The sequence below is a fragment of the Apodemus sylvaticus genome, chromosome 21, assembly GCF_947179515.1.
Source record: "Apodemus sylvaticus chromosome 21, mApoSyl1.1, whole genome shotgun sequence".
NCBI lineage: Eukaryota > Metazoa > Chordata > Mammalia > Rodentia > Muridae > Apodemus > Apodemus sylvaticus.
The window spans coordinates 35,636,851-35,653,903 of record NC_067492.1 but is presented as its reverse complement, the minus strand read 5'-3'; the positions used below and the strand labels follow the sequence as shown (position 1 = coordinate 35,653,903).

At 50.2% G+C, this 17,053-nt stretch overlaps 1 protein-coding gene across 1 annotated transcript; it reads left to right on the top strand.

Annotated features, from left to right (window-relative positions):
* The first annotated feature begins 15,202 nt into the window (after positions 1 to 15,202).
* Ccl17 (C-C motif chemokine ligand 17) lies at positions 15,203 to 16,630 on the top strand. The gene is made up of 3 exons (XM_052166860.1): positions 15,203 to 15,314; positions 15,985 to 16,102; positions 16,453 to 16,630. The coding sequence occupies exons 1-3, from the start codon at positions 15,215 to 15,217 to the stop codon at positions 16,535 to 16,537; spliced, it is 303 nt and encodes a 100-aa protein (XP_052022820.1). The 5' UTR covers positions 15,203 to 15,214; the 3' UTR covers positions 16,538 to 16,630.
* Positions 16,631 to 17,053: the final 423 nt, after the last annotated feature.

Sequence of the window (17,053 nt, the reverse complement as noted above, 5' to 3'; positions counted from 1 at the left end):
GCCACAAAACTCAGTGTGTAGGTAGGACCACCTGCCAAAACCAAAACAAAGGCCCTATCCATCAAAGGCCATACTTCTAGAAAACTCCCTAATTACACTAACCTTATTTTTTGGCATCTGGAGTTCTGCTTCAGGATAACTGTTCTTGTTAACAGTTATGTCAAACCAGAACATTGGTTTTGGGGTTTAAAACTCACCCTTAAAAAAGGCCCAGTGCTATACTGGGATCCCAAATACCAAGTATAGTTGCTGGTTGGCTAATATAGACTTTCAATTGACTTAACCCATGTCTTAGCTGCTTTCTCCGGTGACTACCCCACAACATTGATGAGGGGATTTTAAGGCTCAGGAAAATCACAATGCTAGATCTAGTACTCTTTGTAAAGCCTAATCCTTCATAATGGACAGGCCCAGAAGACATGCCCTTCACTAATCCTATAAGATTCAAAATGGTGAGCGGGGCACCAGCACATTTGAAGAGCTTTGTAGTTGCCCCTTTCCTTGTGTCAGACCTTAGGGTCAGAGATGCTATTGGATGAATTAGATGTGATGAGTTTATTTTTGCTTCAGAGTACCAGAGGCCAGGTGCCTGCACTGAATTGCCAAAGGCAAGATGATCTCAGTTATCAGGATGGCTAGCCCAAGCAAAGCAGTGTCCGTAACAGCCTGACCTGTAATGGGCTGCCCAGGAAAAATGATTAATATACTAACATGACCTTTGGTACTGGCTAATCAGCCATGGTGTTTCCAGGCATGAAACAGATAAGGAGCTGACTGCATTTTTGCTTGATCTGCATAAGTGGAAAAAAAATCTCAAACAAATAAAAGAATAGCTATATTGGATCGTGGCAAAGGGGAATCATCTCGGCCCATGAATTGATCTCCAGACTTGAACCAGTTTTCAGACTCAGAACCCCTTGAGTGAACCGACAGCCAGCTTTCTCTGAGGAAGGACCTTGACAAAACACCCAAACGTTTTGTTTGTTTGTTTGTTTGTTTGTTTTTTGATTTGGTTTTTTTGAGACAGGGTTTCTCTGTGTAGCCCTGGCTGTCTTGGAACTCACTCTGTAGACCAGGCTGGCCTCGAACTCAGAAATTCACCTGCCTCTGCCTCCCAGAGTGCTGGGATTACAGGCGTGCGCCACCACCGCCCGGCCACCCAAACGTTTTACTGTTAGCCTTTCCCCAGTTATACAGACCCTCTGGACTTTTACATGGGTAACTTGAAATAGGAGGAAAAGGAAACAGACTTTCTAGGTCTATTGGATACTGGTTCCAAACTGACTCCAATTCCATGAGACTCCAAGAGACATTGTGACCCTCCAGTTAAAGCCAGCGCTTATGGTGGCCGGGTGATTAATGGCGTTTTGACCAAAGTCCAATTCATAGCAAGTCGAGCGCATAACTGAACTCATCCTGTGATTATTTCTCCAGTTCCAGAAGGTATAATTGGAATAGATATAATTAGAAATTAGGAGTTCCCACGCTGGTTTTCTGACTTGTGGAATAGGGCTATTATAGAGAGGCTAAATGGAAGCCTCTGGAGTTAGTTTTACCAGGGAAAATGTTAAACAAAGGGAGTGTTGCATCCCTGAAGGAACTGCAGAAAGTAGTGCCACCATCAAGGACGTAGACGAGGCAGGGGTGGTGGTTTGCAACGTATCTCTCTCTAACTTTCCTATGTGACCTGTGCAGAAGAGGAGCAGATCATGGAGAATGACAGCTGACTTAATCAAGGGTAGACGGAGGAATGGTTACACTCACTATCACCGCTAGTGACCCACCAAGAAAATTTTTCTTCCTGCTCCAGAGATCTTAACTTCTGCTAAGTTTGGATTCCAAAGTTGGAAGAGCTCCTGCCTGGAGATACACCAAACATTTCATTGAACTGGAGGCTCTGACTTCCCCCTGGACACTTCGGGCTTCTGACCTCCTTAAGACAACAGGCTAAGACAGGAATAACAGTGTTAAGAGGGAGTGATTGATCCAGACTTCTGGGGAAAAAAAGTCTGATTGAGTCTCCTGAATGGAGACAAGAAAAATTACATCTGGAGTGCAAGAGACGATTTAGGGTATCTCTTCAAGTTATCAGGGCCCGTGATTAAAGTCAATGGAAAAGCTCAACAGCCCATCTTGACAAAGGGCACAGGCCCTTCAAGAATGGAGATATGGATTGCTCCTCTGGGGATAGAACCAAGGCCTGCCGAGGTGCTTGCTGAAGGTAAGGAAATACAGTATGAGTATTTTTAAACACCAACCAAGGCCAGATGATCAGCTGCATGCATGAGAATTAAATTGATCTGGGTGTTTCTGTCCTGTCTTGTTAGGAATGTGTTTGTCCAGATGTTTGTTTTCTTTCCTCAGTTTCTTTATCATGCAATGTATCAATGGTTATCATATTTGGGTTATGAGATACTAAAAGAATGTTCCTTAATCCACATTGCCACCTGTTCTAAAATGCATAGAGTTTGAGGTTCTACACAGGATAGTTGAATCATGCTAGGTGTAATTATGGCATGACTATTGTTTTCATTTGAAAATAAAACATGACGTAAGGAGATATGAGTGTGTGTCAAGGCGACAATGGAAGGATTTACGATGGCTAATCTCAGTTGTCACCTTGCCTTGACTACATCTTGAACTAACTAAAAACCCACACAGCTGCACTCTCCCGTGAGGGATTTTTCTCTGTTAGATCATTTGAAGCAGGGAGACTCACCCTAAGTCTGGGCCGCTCCTTCTCATGGCAGCCCATATATAGGACATGGAAGAAGAAACCACTTGCTATTTGCCTGCTTGCCTCTCTCTGGCAAGTTGATTCCTTCACTGGCATTAGAACCTACTTCTTTGGGATTGCAACATTCGCTGAAGACCAACTAAGACTTCCGGCCTTGAGGACTGAACAGCTAGTGGATTCTTGGACTTTCTGTTGAAAGACGACCATTGTTGGACTAACTGGAGTACAACCTGTAAGTCATTCTAATGAACCCCTCTGTGTATACGTAGATCATTCTATCAGTTCTATTCTCCTAAAGAACCCTGACTAATACACCTACCCACCCCTTTGGTCACACGCTTTGTAGATCCTCTTGCCTGGATCTAAAACTTCCCCGTCTTTGTTCCCCTGTAACCTTTGAGCTTAGCTCGGGTGTCACTTATTTCAAAGGCCTGTCTTGACTTAGTTTAATGACATCCTTCCATGCTTCCGCTGTAGCTGCTGCTTCGCTGTGGTTCTATAGGCTCCCAGGGGAGGACTTTCCGCTCCCCTCTCTGTGGCAGTGCCTCCATAGATACTGGAAGTAGAGAAAGGGAAAATGACAGTCACCTGTGTCCTTCGGCACCCCTAACCTGGTGTCTGTGCTGTACCCCATCTCTCTGCAGAGAGCTAGACGTCTGGTGGATATACATAATTGCCAGGGCTGGGGCAATGTTCTGTTTGTCCTTCTGCCTCCATAGATAACTGGCTAGCAGAGATCCAGCAGGCCTGAGCCCTGGGCAGCCTGAGAACTTAAACTCATTCCTTACCAAATGATTTTTCTGGTCCACATTGCTCTCTCTGTATGCATGGGACCACTTTTAAGTGACCCTGTATTATCACAGTCACCACTGGATAGATAGGATTGAAGTGTCATCCACATGGCCCAGGGGTCAGAGGTAGAGCCGCTGTCAGCTGCCAGAGGCTCTGATCTCATTGGCACCTTTCTAGAGAGGTGTTGTGAGCTTTGGTGGTGGTGGTGGTGGTGGTGGTGGTGGTGGTGGTGGTGATGTGTGTGTGTGTGTGTGTGTGTGTGTGTGTGTGTGTGTGTGTTTCTAGGTAGGGCAGCCAGAGCCTCATGCATCCTAACCACTAAGCCAGATCTCTATCTGTGCTGCAAGCCTTTAGACAAACGTTCTTATATAACTCCTGCCGATGCTCTAAGATTAGTTCATGCTGAAAAAAGCTACCTCTTCTACACGGGTGTACAAAGACACAGAGAAGGTTCAGAAATATAGCCAAGGTCACAAAAGTACTGAGAAGAGTAACGCCCATGTGGAATAGCATACAGTCATGGGAAGAGAGACGTGGGCACCCAACAGCAAAGGATTAACAAGCAATGCTAAGGGATGTGGAACAGACCCGGTGTGAGCCTGCTAGTGCAGAGCTAAAGTATGCTTTGAGAATTGCACACAGTCAACCCATACCCCAGGGTCCACATGCAAAAACCAACCAACCATGGGCCCAAAATATCAGGTCAAAATGTGTACCAATTAAAGGTGTGGTGGCACACGCCTTTAATCCCAACGCTGGAGAAGCAGAGTCAGTTGGAGATAGAGCACTGTAAGATTGAGTCCAACCTGGTCTACATAATGAGTTCCAGGCTAGCCAGGGCTACTTAGTAAGATCTGGTCTAAGGGAAAGAACAAACTAAAACAGGGCTGAAGCTATAGCTCAGTGGTAGAGTGCTTGTCTGCTGTGCGCAGGCCCTGCATTCTGTCCTCATCAAAAAATATATCTCAGGGCTGGAGAGATGGCTCAGTGATTAAGAGCACCGACTGCTCTCCCAAAGCAACCAAAACAAAGTTTAAATCCCAGCAACCACATGGTGGCTCTCAACCCTCTGTAATGAGACTGACACCCTCTTCTGGTGTGTCTGAAGACAGCTATAGTGTACTTACATATAATAATAAATAAATCTTTAAAAAATATATATATCTAGTGAACACATAGGACTTTCTTCTTATCATTTATCATTCCCCAGCAGTCCGAGATAGATGGCATTCACGTGGTGCTTACATAATGGCAGGCAATACAAGCGATCATCTAAAGAGCAGTTCATAGGAGAATGAACAGAGAGACTGGTAAATACTGTGTCATTTCACAGTAGGGACGTGAACATTCTTAGGCATTGGTATCTTCAGAAAGCCCTGGATCCACACCCTGGGGTACTGAGAAGCAACTGTATGTTAAAGGTGTACACACTGCTTAGGAAAGTACAAAGAAATACGGGGCCAGCAGATGCCCAACTCTGCTCTTCCCAGTCCAGCGGGATGTGACTGCAGAAGCACCTGCACATTCATGGCCATGGCTAACACAGCTAAGTGCCTGGGCAGGACACAAGGGTGTGGCTCACTGTGCCAATCCTGTCTGGCCTGGCTCTCTTTGGTTGGTCTGACTTCTGACCCTGAGCAACCTGGAGCAGCATGTTGAAGTTTCCCCTCTGTTTGTTAAGTTAGTCTACCTTCTTATACTCTGACTCCCTCACCACCTCCTTCCCCACTATATGCTATGTGTGTATGTGTGCATGTGTGTGTGTGTGTGTGTGTGTGTGTGTGTGTGTGTGTACTTGAAATTGAGCTAAGGAGCTGGGCGGTGATGGCGCATGCCTGTAATCCCAGCACTCTGGGAGGCACAGGCAGGCAGATTTCTGAGTTCAAGGCCAGCCTCTTCTACAGAGTGAGTTCCAGGACAGCCAGGGCTACACAGAGAAACCCTGTCTCGAAAAAAACCAAATCCAAAAAACCAAAAAAAAGAAAGAAAGAAAGAAAGAAAGAAAGAAAGAAAGAAAGAAAGAAAGAAAGAAAGAAAGAAAGAAAGAAAAGAAAGAAAGAAAGAAAGAAAGAAAGAAAGAAAGAAAGAAAGAAAGAAAGAAAGAAAGAAAGAAAGAAATTGAGCCGAGGGACTCATACATATCCAAAGGCTACACCATGCATACACATTTCCATCTCTCTTTCAAAAATAATTGTAATTGTAATTGTCTCTTTTATTTTATATATGTGGATAGTTTGCCTGCCTGTATGTTTGTATACCACTACTGTGCCTGTGACTGCAGTGGTCAGAAGAGGGCAGTAGATCCCTTGGAATTGGAGCTACAGACAGTTGTGAGCCACCACACAGATGTGGGAATTCGAATTCAGGTTTTGGAAACAGCACCAGTCCTCTTAACCTCTGAGCCATCTCCCCAGCAGCAGCTCCCCAGTCTTTTACTTTTGTGTTTTGAATCAGGGTCTCATGAAATAGCCCTTAAACTTGTGATCCTTCCTGTGAAACTCAGTCTTCCAAGTAGCTGGATTGCAAACCTGTGCCAGCAAGACCTGCCTGCACATCCTTGAAGGCCCACCTAAGAGGTTGGCAGTGGTCGCCCATGCCTTTAATCCCAGCACTTGGGAGGCAGAGACAGATCTCTGAATTCCAGGCCAGCCTGGTCTACAGGGCAAGTTCCAGTTTGGCCAGGGCTATGCAAAGGAACCCTATCTAGAAAAACCAAGAGGGTTGAGGAGATCACCTAAGAGGAAGGAGCCCCATCCCCTGCTCCTGTGGAAAGAAGGGAAGGTGGAAGAACTGGCTTGTGGAGGAGATGGGGGGTAGAGAAGATGAATGGGACAGATGTCCGTCTTCCCTAGGTAATCTGTAAAGTCAGCGCAACTCCAGTCATCTGTGGAGGTGGAGTAAGCTCCGTTAGTTTCATTTAAAATTAGAAGCAGCAGCTGAGAGCTGGAAGGAGCCCAGGCATGGCAGGAAGGGTGTGCAAGCAGCAGGCGGAGCTGGGAGGAAGCTGCTGTCCCTTCTGGCTGGGGCAGAGATTGTGGGGTGCCAGCCTCTCTCAGGAACGGGGTCTTTAGGGCCATGCTTCCTGGGTCTGGACCCTGCTCAGAAGGAGCCACACCCCTCTCCAATCCTGCCTGCTAGGGGAAGATATGAAGTGGTTGAGAGGTCAAATCACCAGTATTGGTGGGGCTTGGTTGACCTCGCCCTGGTGGCTTTTTGGCTCTGGATGGCGTTGGGTAAAGTTGGAGGCGGGGCCAGGGACCCTTCTACCCAAGCCTTTCAAGCAGGCAAGATTTAGTCTAGACACCATTTCCTGGACTCCGGGGGGCCAAACGCTGGCCCTGGTGCTGAACCAAGAGGGTCCGATTGGGCAGGAAGAGCCCCGAGCAACCCAAACAAGCTGTCACCCTAGTGATGACAGACTGCTGGCTTCTCAGTGGCTTCTTTCATTGCACCCATCGGGTGAGCCTTGAACTGTCCCAGGGGCCATTGGAGAACCAAGGACCCGCCTTTGAAGTAACCTAGAAACTGGAATAAGTGCTCTTTGGGAAGAGCTGGCCCTTCGCAATGGGCAAAAAGAACTGACGTCCATGCAGACAGAAGCTCAGTGCCTTCTGTCCAGACATCAGAGACATGGAGACAGGCTCATTATCATGAGAGAGCTTGTGATAAGCTAATGCACTCTGCCTCGAGAATGGTATCAGGCTGGCTTGTTGTCCTCCCCCCTCCCCTCCCCTTCCCTCCCCTCCCCTCTCCTCCTCTTCCCTCCCCGCCCTTCCTCTCCCCTCCCCTCCCTTCCTCTCCCCTCCCCTCCTCTCCCTCCCCTCTCCTTCTCTCCCCTCCCCTCCCTTCCTCTCCCCTCCCGTCCTCTCCTCTCCCCTCCCTTCCTCTCCCCTTCTCTCCTCTCCCCTCCCCTCCCCTTCTCTCCTCTCTCCCCCTTCACCTCCTTCTCTCTCTGTCTCAGTTGATGGTGGGCCAGAGACCCTCAACAAACTGGTGAACAAAAGACATATTTTAGCCCAGCAGGAATGTGGTCTTGGTGCAGGTAGAAAACGGCTGCCAAGCAGCAGACATGAATGAGTCTGCAGCAGTGTCAGCAGAAAAGGAAAAACGGAGAGCCAAGGAGGGGCAGGACGCCAGCGGAAACTGGGACACCTCGTGGAACATCCAAACAAGGATCCAGAGGTGTGCAAATGTCTGCAGGCTGTTCTTCCAGAGGGAATGTGTCAGGGCATGCGGGGTTAGTGGGGAAGACCCGGGAAGGCTGGGAGTGGCCCCAGAGGGCTGCGGGCTTGTTCCCTGAGTTAACACAGCGAGCCTCAAGGAACCTCTAAGCAGGAGAGCTGTGACATTTGGGCTCCCGGGCTGGGGACAGAGTGCAGAGCAAGTGCAGCACAGGTGGATGAAGGAATCCAGAGGAGAAGGGATGGCTTCTGAGGCCCGGCGAAGGAGGCGCTGAGAGCTCTCGAGAGGCAGACGGGATGTAGGGAGAGAGGCAGAGGCAGTAAGACAGCACTCGGGCTTCTGGCCCGTTCAACCGGAAGGAGGGGGCTGGTGGAGAAGGGGGGGCGGACCACGAGGGGGGCGAGGGAATCAGGAACTCAGCTTTGGACACGGGGGTTGGAGATGCCTATTTAGTGTGTTGAGTGGGAAGCTGGATATGCGTGATTCTTCAGTTTGTGGAAGTCAGAGTCACCGGCATAGAAATGGCTTTTCTTTTCTCTTTTTTCTTTCTTTTCTTTTCTCTTTTTTTCTTTCTTTTCTTTTCTTTCTTTCTTTCTTTTCTTTTCTTTCTTTCTAGCTTTCTTTCTTTCTTTCTTTCTTTCTTTCTTTTTTCTTTCTTTTTTTTTTTTTTTTTGCCTGCTATAGTCACCACAAGGCACCTTAGACTTCTGATGCCATTGCTATTATTATTTTCAAATGTAGAAACTAAGGGTTCAGACGGAGGTGACTTTGACCCTAAGAAGTGCCACCACCCGTTAATGGTAGACTGGAATCCCAAGCCAGGCACCCAGCTTACCCACTGCTCCTAACTCTTCTGCTGCAAGGAGAACACTGGCTATGCATCTTCTAGAGAGTTATGCTCGAGGGGTAGACTGATTTGAAAGGGACAGTCCCCAGCCACATAGAGGTAAAAGGACACAGAGAGCCTGTGTTGTCAGCTTTCTAACTGTGTGCCACATGCCCGGGAGAAGTGAGTTAAGGAGGAAGAGCTTAATCTGGCTTTTATGGCTTTAGTGTGTTGACTCAGGTCTATGCCGAGACAGGTTTGACCTGGCTGTCCTGGAACTCACTATATAGACCAGGCTAGCCTTGAACTCAGAGAGATCCTCCTGCCTTTACCTCCCGGGTGCTAAGATTAAAGGTGTGCCACCACCCTAAGCGGTGGTAGAGGGGAGATAGCATCTCACTGTATAGACCAGGCTGGTCCCAAGCTTTTAATCCTCCTTCCTCAGCCTCCTGGATATACGGGTATAGCCTCGGATACAAGCTAGATAGCAGTGGGAGAAACTTCCCAGGAGGAAGTGGGCCCCGTGGGTTGGATTGCGTGGGTGGGAAGGAAAAGAGGTAGTGGGATGAGGAGGGGGAGGTGAAGACAAGTGACGGAGCAGAGCCTCTGTCTGATGACGTGTTGGGTGGGGAGGCGGGCCAGGAATGAGTCAAGGGCAGAGCTCCAGACTGGGTGGTGATAGGGAGGTGAGCGAGATGCTAGTGCGAGGAGAACAGAGGAAGTTGTCTGAGAGGGAGCTCGGTCCTGAGGCTGAGTGGGTGCAGAGGGCGTGATGTCCTGTCTCCCAGGAGCATGTCCATCCATTACCAGGATGACCTCGCAGCTGCCAGACGGCGAGAGGAATGAAGGGTTGAGGAACTCACAGATAGACAGGTGAATGAGCGAGGCAGCGGGGTCCCAGCGGTCAGCATCTGGAGCTGTGGGTGTAGATTAAGGAAGTACATGTCCAGAGGACAGAGGCGTGCAGAGGCAACACGAGGAGGGGAAGTGGGCAAAGTCTAGAACAGAGACGGGGCTCCTGAAAATTGCTGGCCCTGTGCCCTGGGACAAGCTTCTAAACCACTCTAAAGAGTGTCATCTGAAAAATACAAAGGATGCTATGGCTGTCCTCAGGACAATGTAACCAGGAGCTAACATTGCTGAGTGTCTACTGGCCCACTGTGGGGACACAGGGATGCTCCTGGGGAAGAAGCCCTAGGAAGCCCAGGGGAAGAATCCCATCCCACATCCCAGGGGGACGGAGTATCAGGAAAGGAATGGCCTCCTTTCCTGGGAACAAAGAACTTCACATACTCCCCTCACCTACAGCACCATGACGGAGCGTCCAGCATCCTGCCCCATTGCACAGAGAGAAAGATGAAGGTCACAAAATTGTCCTTGGCTATATCAACCTGGAAAAAAAGGGAAAGGGGCAGGACAGGAATGACGATGCTCCTCCCAGGGTGTCTGCCGGGCTGCCACACATCCTGGGGGTAGCCTTGGACAATTCAGAGTCCCACATAGCATGAAGAATGAAGTTGGCACCCTTATGAGCTAATCCTCCAGCCATACTGCCAAGGACAATCACCTCACAGATGAGTGGAGAGGAAGTGGTGGTGGGAAGGGTGGACCGCACCGGGGAGAAAGCAGAAGAAGCAAGACCACTGGAGAAGGGCGTGGGTCAAGCAGAGTTCTTTATGTCGCAGAAGGACAGGTGGAGAGGGCTCCTGGGATCCCTACCACAGGTGGCCTGTGGGGATCCTCACAGATGGTAACTGTTACTATTACTGTCCCTCAGTACTGTGGTCATTGTTTTCTTCCCCTGCTCTGGCTTTTTTCCTTCTGTCAGAAACAGAGTCAGTGCTGAAGCTGTGGATGAGAAAAGGGGGCCTCTATGGGATGAAGGCAGGCTGTGCGACACCGGCTACCACAGAAGCGATTCAGATCAGCAGACGTGCCCACAGCCCACAGGAAGTTGTGAACTAAATAAAGGGTCATGTCTAAACCCTAACTGCCCCAAATAAGCCCAGTCTCCTCACAAAAGGGGCATTTAGCTCCATTCTCTGCCTCTTTCAAGGCAGAGGGGCTCCAGAGAGACCCGTGAGTACTGGGACACACTGACACAATAAGTTAAATTCTGTATGGTGGCTCATACCTAGAATCCCAATATTTGGAAAGCTGAGGCACGAGGATTGTGACTTCAAGGCCACCTGGGCTACATTAGTGAAACTATGTCTCAAAATAATAATAATAACAATGATGATATTACTAATAATAAATAAATAAATCTGTTAAAGTGGGCATGGTATAGCATCCTTTTAGTGCCAGCACTTTGAAAGCTAAGACTAGAGGGTTATGAGTTCAAGACAGCCTGTGCTACATAGGAAAATTATTAAAGTAAAATAGATCATTGTTCTGAAGTAAAGGAGCTGAGCATGAACCTGCCTGCAGTTTAGAAACTGGTAAGTGGCCATGCATGTGTGCATGTGTGCATGTGTGCATGTATGTGTGTGCATGTGTGTGTGCATGCGTGTGCACATGCATGGATCATCTCTCCATCCACCCACACACCCATTCGTCCACGGATTCACCCATCCACTTGATGACCCACCTACCAGCCATCCCCCATCCCTCTGACCGCACGCCGCAGCCATTCGTTAGCAGGTGCATTTAATTGAGCACATGCTATGTTCTCTGAGTGCTACCCGGTCTTGTTTCTGTGGATTCCACAGTCTCTGAGTGTGACACAACACACAATGCAATGTGAAGAAAAGTAAAATAGCGACTCTGTGACCTCTGAACGCAGAAGGTTGGGAGTCAAAGAAAGACTCGAGAAGGAGTCCCAGCTGTGATCCGAAGAAGTCTAGAGTGTAAGGAAGTAGGAGAGGTGGGTGCGAAGGCTTTGGACAAGAGGAACAGCCCTGGGTGTCCATTAACTGAAAACTGAGCAGTAGGAGATGGCTCTGCAGGAAGGGCTGAGGCTGGGCAGTTCCAGGGGAGGTGACTGGACTGAAGGTATTGGGGAGGGGGTATGGGTAAAGATTGTTGGGTGTTAAAATTGAGGACTCCCTGGACAAGGCCCTGGGATGACATTTCTGTGCTGCCTTTAGTTCCAGCTATGTGACAAGTGTCCCAAGCCACTGAAGGTGATGACGAACTTCCAGTCCAGACACCTGCTCTGTGACCTAGGGCATCCTAAGTCCATCCCAAACCTTAAGGTCCATGCCTAGGAGAGTCTTGGATAGAAGCAGGGACCTCTCAGAATAAAAGAACCAGAATTCCACTGGTCCAGCTCCTTCCGGTCAAAGAAGGGAGGGGTCTCAATGCCTCGATCAGCTAGAGTCTGACTGGTTTTGCCCCAAGGACTCCCTTGATGCAGGAGTTCAGAGGTGGGGGCCAGAACAGGGAGCCAGAACATAGGTCATGGGTCTGACTACCTTGAGTTGTAAGGATCTGGACATGGCATACCCAAAGATGCTAGGACATTCCATTCGGAAGGTCCCCAAGGAATCCACTTCCTTGCTGGGATGATGGAACAGATATGGTGTGGGTAATCCCTGGTGAGGAAAGGCCCTCACAAATGTCCCTTCGTGTGCCTTCCCCAACATGTGGCCTGGCCCTGTATTTACCTCTTCCTGTCTGCACTCACCAGCTATGCTAGGATGGACAGTTCTGACCTAGTGGCTGGGCTAGAGTTCAGGCCGGTCTCCCAGCTCTCTCTCTCTCTCTCTCTCTCTCTCTCTCTCTCTCTCTCTCTCTCTCTCTCTCTGTGTGTGTGTGTGTGTGTGTGTGTGTGTGTGTGTACTCCCTCTGTGCCTCTGCCTCTTCTATGCCATGGGTAGATGAATGGCCCTTCTTGCCTCTCTGGGTAGGAATTCGACCTGCAAAAACCCTCGAGTTGTCACATCCTCTTAGACAGCCCTCCAAAGTGTCTATCTCACCTGGAGCCCCTTCCCCACTTCCTGGGGACCTCCCCAAGAGCAGGCAATAGGCTGCCAGGACCTGGGGCAATGGCTGTCCTGTCCCCCTCAAGTCCAGAGGAAACTGTTCAGACTCTTGCTGTAGCTGGCTGCTTCCCTAGAAGGACAGGGGATTTGGGTCTTTCTGGAGAAACGATCTCAGTGTGCAGTCGAACAGAGGCGTTGAAATCCATGCAGGGAGTTTCCAAAGCGGTGCTCAGGCTGTGTCCCTGGCAACAGAGTTGTTGATTGCAGCATAATCATCCGTTACTGTGCTCCAGCACAGAGCAGCATGTGCTGGCCTCTGCCCTGCCGCAGGATCCTGGGCAGGAGCCACTGGGAAGGGGGTGCAGGGGTGAGGGTGGGAGCTAGGGGAAGGGAGCAGGGGTGCAGTGAGGTTAAGAGATGCCCATAAGATGCAGATCAGCAGGCAACCACCTCTCCCCCAAGCATAAGGCTTCCATCTCCAGATTACAACTTCCTACCTGGTTCCCAGACCAGACCGGCCTTAACTGGGACCCTACTAGACATACATAATCGTCTTTGTGGCCAGAAGGGTGGTCAGCCTCCCCTGCATCCTCTCTGAAACACTGGAGGCCTGGCCAGGGGAACAACGATGCAGCCAGACAAGCTAAAGGCAAAGCTACTCGGCTGTGGCTGTCGGGAGGGCAGGGAATCCGGCAGCCGCGGGGCTCCACGGGAAGCAGAGAATCGCTAGGATGGCCTGCCAAAGGAAGACCCCACCTCTACCATCGCCAGTTCTACCATCTTAGCAGGCTCCTGGGAACTATGTGGACTTCCCCTACACGGGATGAAATTGACACCCGGAGAATATTTGTGGGATGCCCTAGGTCACACAGTGAAACAATGGCACAGGACCCAGCCTGCAGGGAAGTTTGGACAAAGCAGGGGAAAGTCCAGGCCTCAGGACCTGAAATAGCCAGCGTCCTGCAGGGGAGAGAGAATGCCTGGACTTTCTCCTCTCGATCTCAGGAATGTCCCAGGGACTGAAGGGCTTTGACTCTGAGCACTCTTCCCAGGAGTCTGTTCTCAACAGATAACGACTGCTGTTCTACCATCACTCCCCAAACCTGACCCCTGGAACAGGGTTTCTCTGTGTAGCCCTGGCTGCCCTGGAACTCACTCTGTAGACCAGGCTGTCTTTCAAACGCACAGAGCTCCACCTGCCTCTGCCTCCCGAGTACTGAGTTTAAAGGCGTGTGCTACCACCACTGCCTCTTACCATCACTACTTCTAGTGAAATTTTAATGGCCGTTCAATGATTAATGTGGGGCCAGAGCTGGCAGCATGAGACGGGGTGAGAGTGGATGAGGTGTCTTTGCAAACTGCCTCTGGACACTTAGGGACAAGGAGAAGCCAGGCCCAGAACTCAGGTGTCAGAATCAAAGCCCAAGCACCTGCCTGCCACAGCCCCGCACAACTGGGAACAGGTCTTTAGAGAATGGACGGCTTTGGCCCAGGAAGGCCTCTTACTCTGGGAGAATGAGCAAATTTAATAATGCCGTGGCCTTAGGGCACGATCAAAGGAAAATGAGAAGGGAAAGGAGCCCCTCAGCCTGGGTCTGTGTTTCTTGCTGGCTGGAGGAGCTGGGGTGTGGCTCAGTTGGTAGAGTGCCTGCTAGCACATGCCTGCAAAACACCCACAGGCATAAGTGTAAGAAATAAATAAGATATTGATAAGTTAAAATTTTAAAGAGTAAAACACATGGTGCTACATGCCTTGTCCCTGAGATGCCCTGGGTCATGCGGCAAAGCAGTGGCATTTCCCTTTATTGTGACAGGGTCTCACTAGCACCTGTGAACTCTGTTAGCTCAGGCTGGCCTCCGACTTGGAACTTTCCTATCTCAGCCTCCCCAGCAGCTGAGATGCTAGGCCTAAGCCACAAGACATGGCTCTTTTTCTCAACAGACCCTGGCTTTACTTAATAGCGACTTGTCCTGACACCCTTGTCTGGGCACTGTTGTTAACAGTCTTGGGGGATGCTGAAAGTTCTTCCACACAGGTTTCTTAAAAGTCTGCTTGAGGCCTGGAGATGTTGTGCAGGCTTCTAGGGCAGCCTCTGACGTGCAGCTCCTGTAGAGGTGAGCAGTGCCCCCCCCCATTCCACTCATAACAGAAGCTGAGCTTGCCAATCCACTGACTCACACATGTAGATGCACAGTGACTAAAAGCCCCACTCAGCTTAGCCTCCTGGGGAAGGACAAGAAGACAGCCTCAGCTTCAGCTGAGTCTCCGGTTTCCTCAGAATAGGATAGAGCTAGGCCTTTTCTACAGAACATCCCTATAACCTGCTCACCCTCCTGTGGACCTTCTGAACCCCAGAACCCTGGCTGGCATAGTCCCTAAGTTCTCTGTTTAGGCCCCTACCCTGCCTCCACAGGGCGCTGAGGAAGTTCACCAGTGCTAGGACAAGGGATGAAATGAGTTGAGACTAAGGCAATGCATCCTCATTAAATAGAGGAAACGTTGCATTTTTAAGAGAAGTAAGTCATTGTCATTCCCCTAGACACGGACCCCCCTCCCCTGTCCTGAGTCGAGTGATCATTCTCTAGAAAGCCACAAATATTCCCAAGCTGGATTTCTCCTGAATTATCTCAAATTCTTTGAATTTCTCTAGTCTGGAAGGATTATAGGAGGGGGCAGGAGGCGTGGGATGACCTCCAAAGAGGTTAAATAGGTCCCCTCCACGCCGGGCACCAAAACAAGCAGAAGGACCCATGAAGATCTTCACCTGGGCTTCTGGTACCATGATGTCACTTCAGATGCTGCTCCTGGCTGCCCTGCTTCTGGAGACTTCTCTGCAGCATGCCAGCGCTGGTGAGAGCCGGGCACAGACAGGGCACAGGGTAGGGTAGGAGGGAACCACTCACCCGCACAGGAACCATGGCAGAGACACAGGCTGTGTGACTTATACCCTGTCCTTAACAGGGGTCACCAGGGGGTGGCCACAGGAGCTCTGGATGGAGGATAATGGTGCTGAGGATGGTGGGGATGGTGGGGGTGATGGGGTTGGCGGTGGGGGTGATGTCAGGCACCTGACCTGGACACACCCCTGGAACACCACGGACCGCTCATCCCATTCTGGGATGTTAGGACACAGTGACCTTGATTGTGGGCTTTTGACACAGAATGAACGATTCTCAGAATCTCTACCATTTGTTTCATTAATGGGCTTCATGTATCATCAGGGAACAACATAACAACGGAGAACCGGTTCTAAGAATGTATGAAAAGATTTTTATATTTAGTTTAGAACGGGAAGTTGAAATGAGGTTCCTAGATGCAGTCAGCTGCACATGCGGACACACACATATGAATATGCAAACATGCAGACGGCACACACACACACCAGGAACAGAATACAAAGAGCGATGCGGGCAGTCACCAAGCACAGGCTCTCACAGGACAGGCACACACTGGCACATCCCATGGGTCCTTAGGCACCTGGCCTGACCCTGAGGGCATCTGCCTCCCATTGCTCTTCCAGCTCGAGCCACCAATGTAGGCCGAGAGTGCTGTCTGGATTACTTCAAGGGGGCCATTCCCATCAGGAAGCTGGTGAGGTGGTACAGGACCTCAGTGGAGTGTCCCAGGGATGCCATCGTGTGAGTATCCGTCTGTCCCACTCCTATGCCTAGAACCCAGAGTGGTAAGTGGGGTGGGTCTTAGAGTGCCCGGCAAGGCCACTGGGAAAGAGGGAAGGAGAGAACAGGCCTGGTTTCCCCGGGCCTGCAGCTTTGGACACCCAGGGGGTGTGGACCTCACGCATGAAGTCCTACAGCTCCGGCCCAGGGAGGCTGGGATGGAGTCAGGATCCCAGCAGGAAAGAATTGCTAATGGCGGATGTCATCCAGTTCTTGCCCAGGAAGCTCAGGGTTCAGGTCAATGCAGGTATGGCTGGCTGGCGAGCCCTGAAGGCCTTCCTGTCTCTCACTCACTGCCCTCTCCTGTGTAGGTTTGTGACTGTCCAGGACAGGTTCATCTGTGCAGACCCCAAAGACAAGCATGTGAAGAAGGCCATCAGATACCTGAAAAACTAAAGGCTGTGATCTTCCCACCCAAGCATTTGGAGTCGCCAGGGCTGCTGTCCATGGTCTCAAACTAAAGCCACCTATGTCCAGGGGAGGCCTTGAGAGTCCACGAGCGGCCACAGAGCAGGAGTCCCTGTCTCCCTTGTGTGGACTTTTATGAGCTATAGGCACGCACACAGAAGCACTGAATAAAGTCTTCCTCCCTCAGACTGGGTCCCCACAATGCAGAACGCCTTCCGCTCCGGCTGGGTCCTCACAGGGCAGCTGGGCCTGCTCTGCCCAGGTTAACTGAGGCTGAGAGGGAAACATGGAGATGTACAAGTGAGAGGTGGGACTGGGGAGACATGGTCAAGGGCAGAGCAGAGGTGGACAAGGAGCCCAACAGGACCCTCACAAGTGTCCCCCCTCCCCTGCCCCTGTATCCCATGGAAAGTATCCAAAGGAATCCCAAGAAGGGCCTGTCTTCTCGGCACCCCAAGTCTCCCAGTTACCCCAAGAGGAGCCCCTATTATTGTCCCACATGAA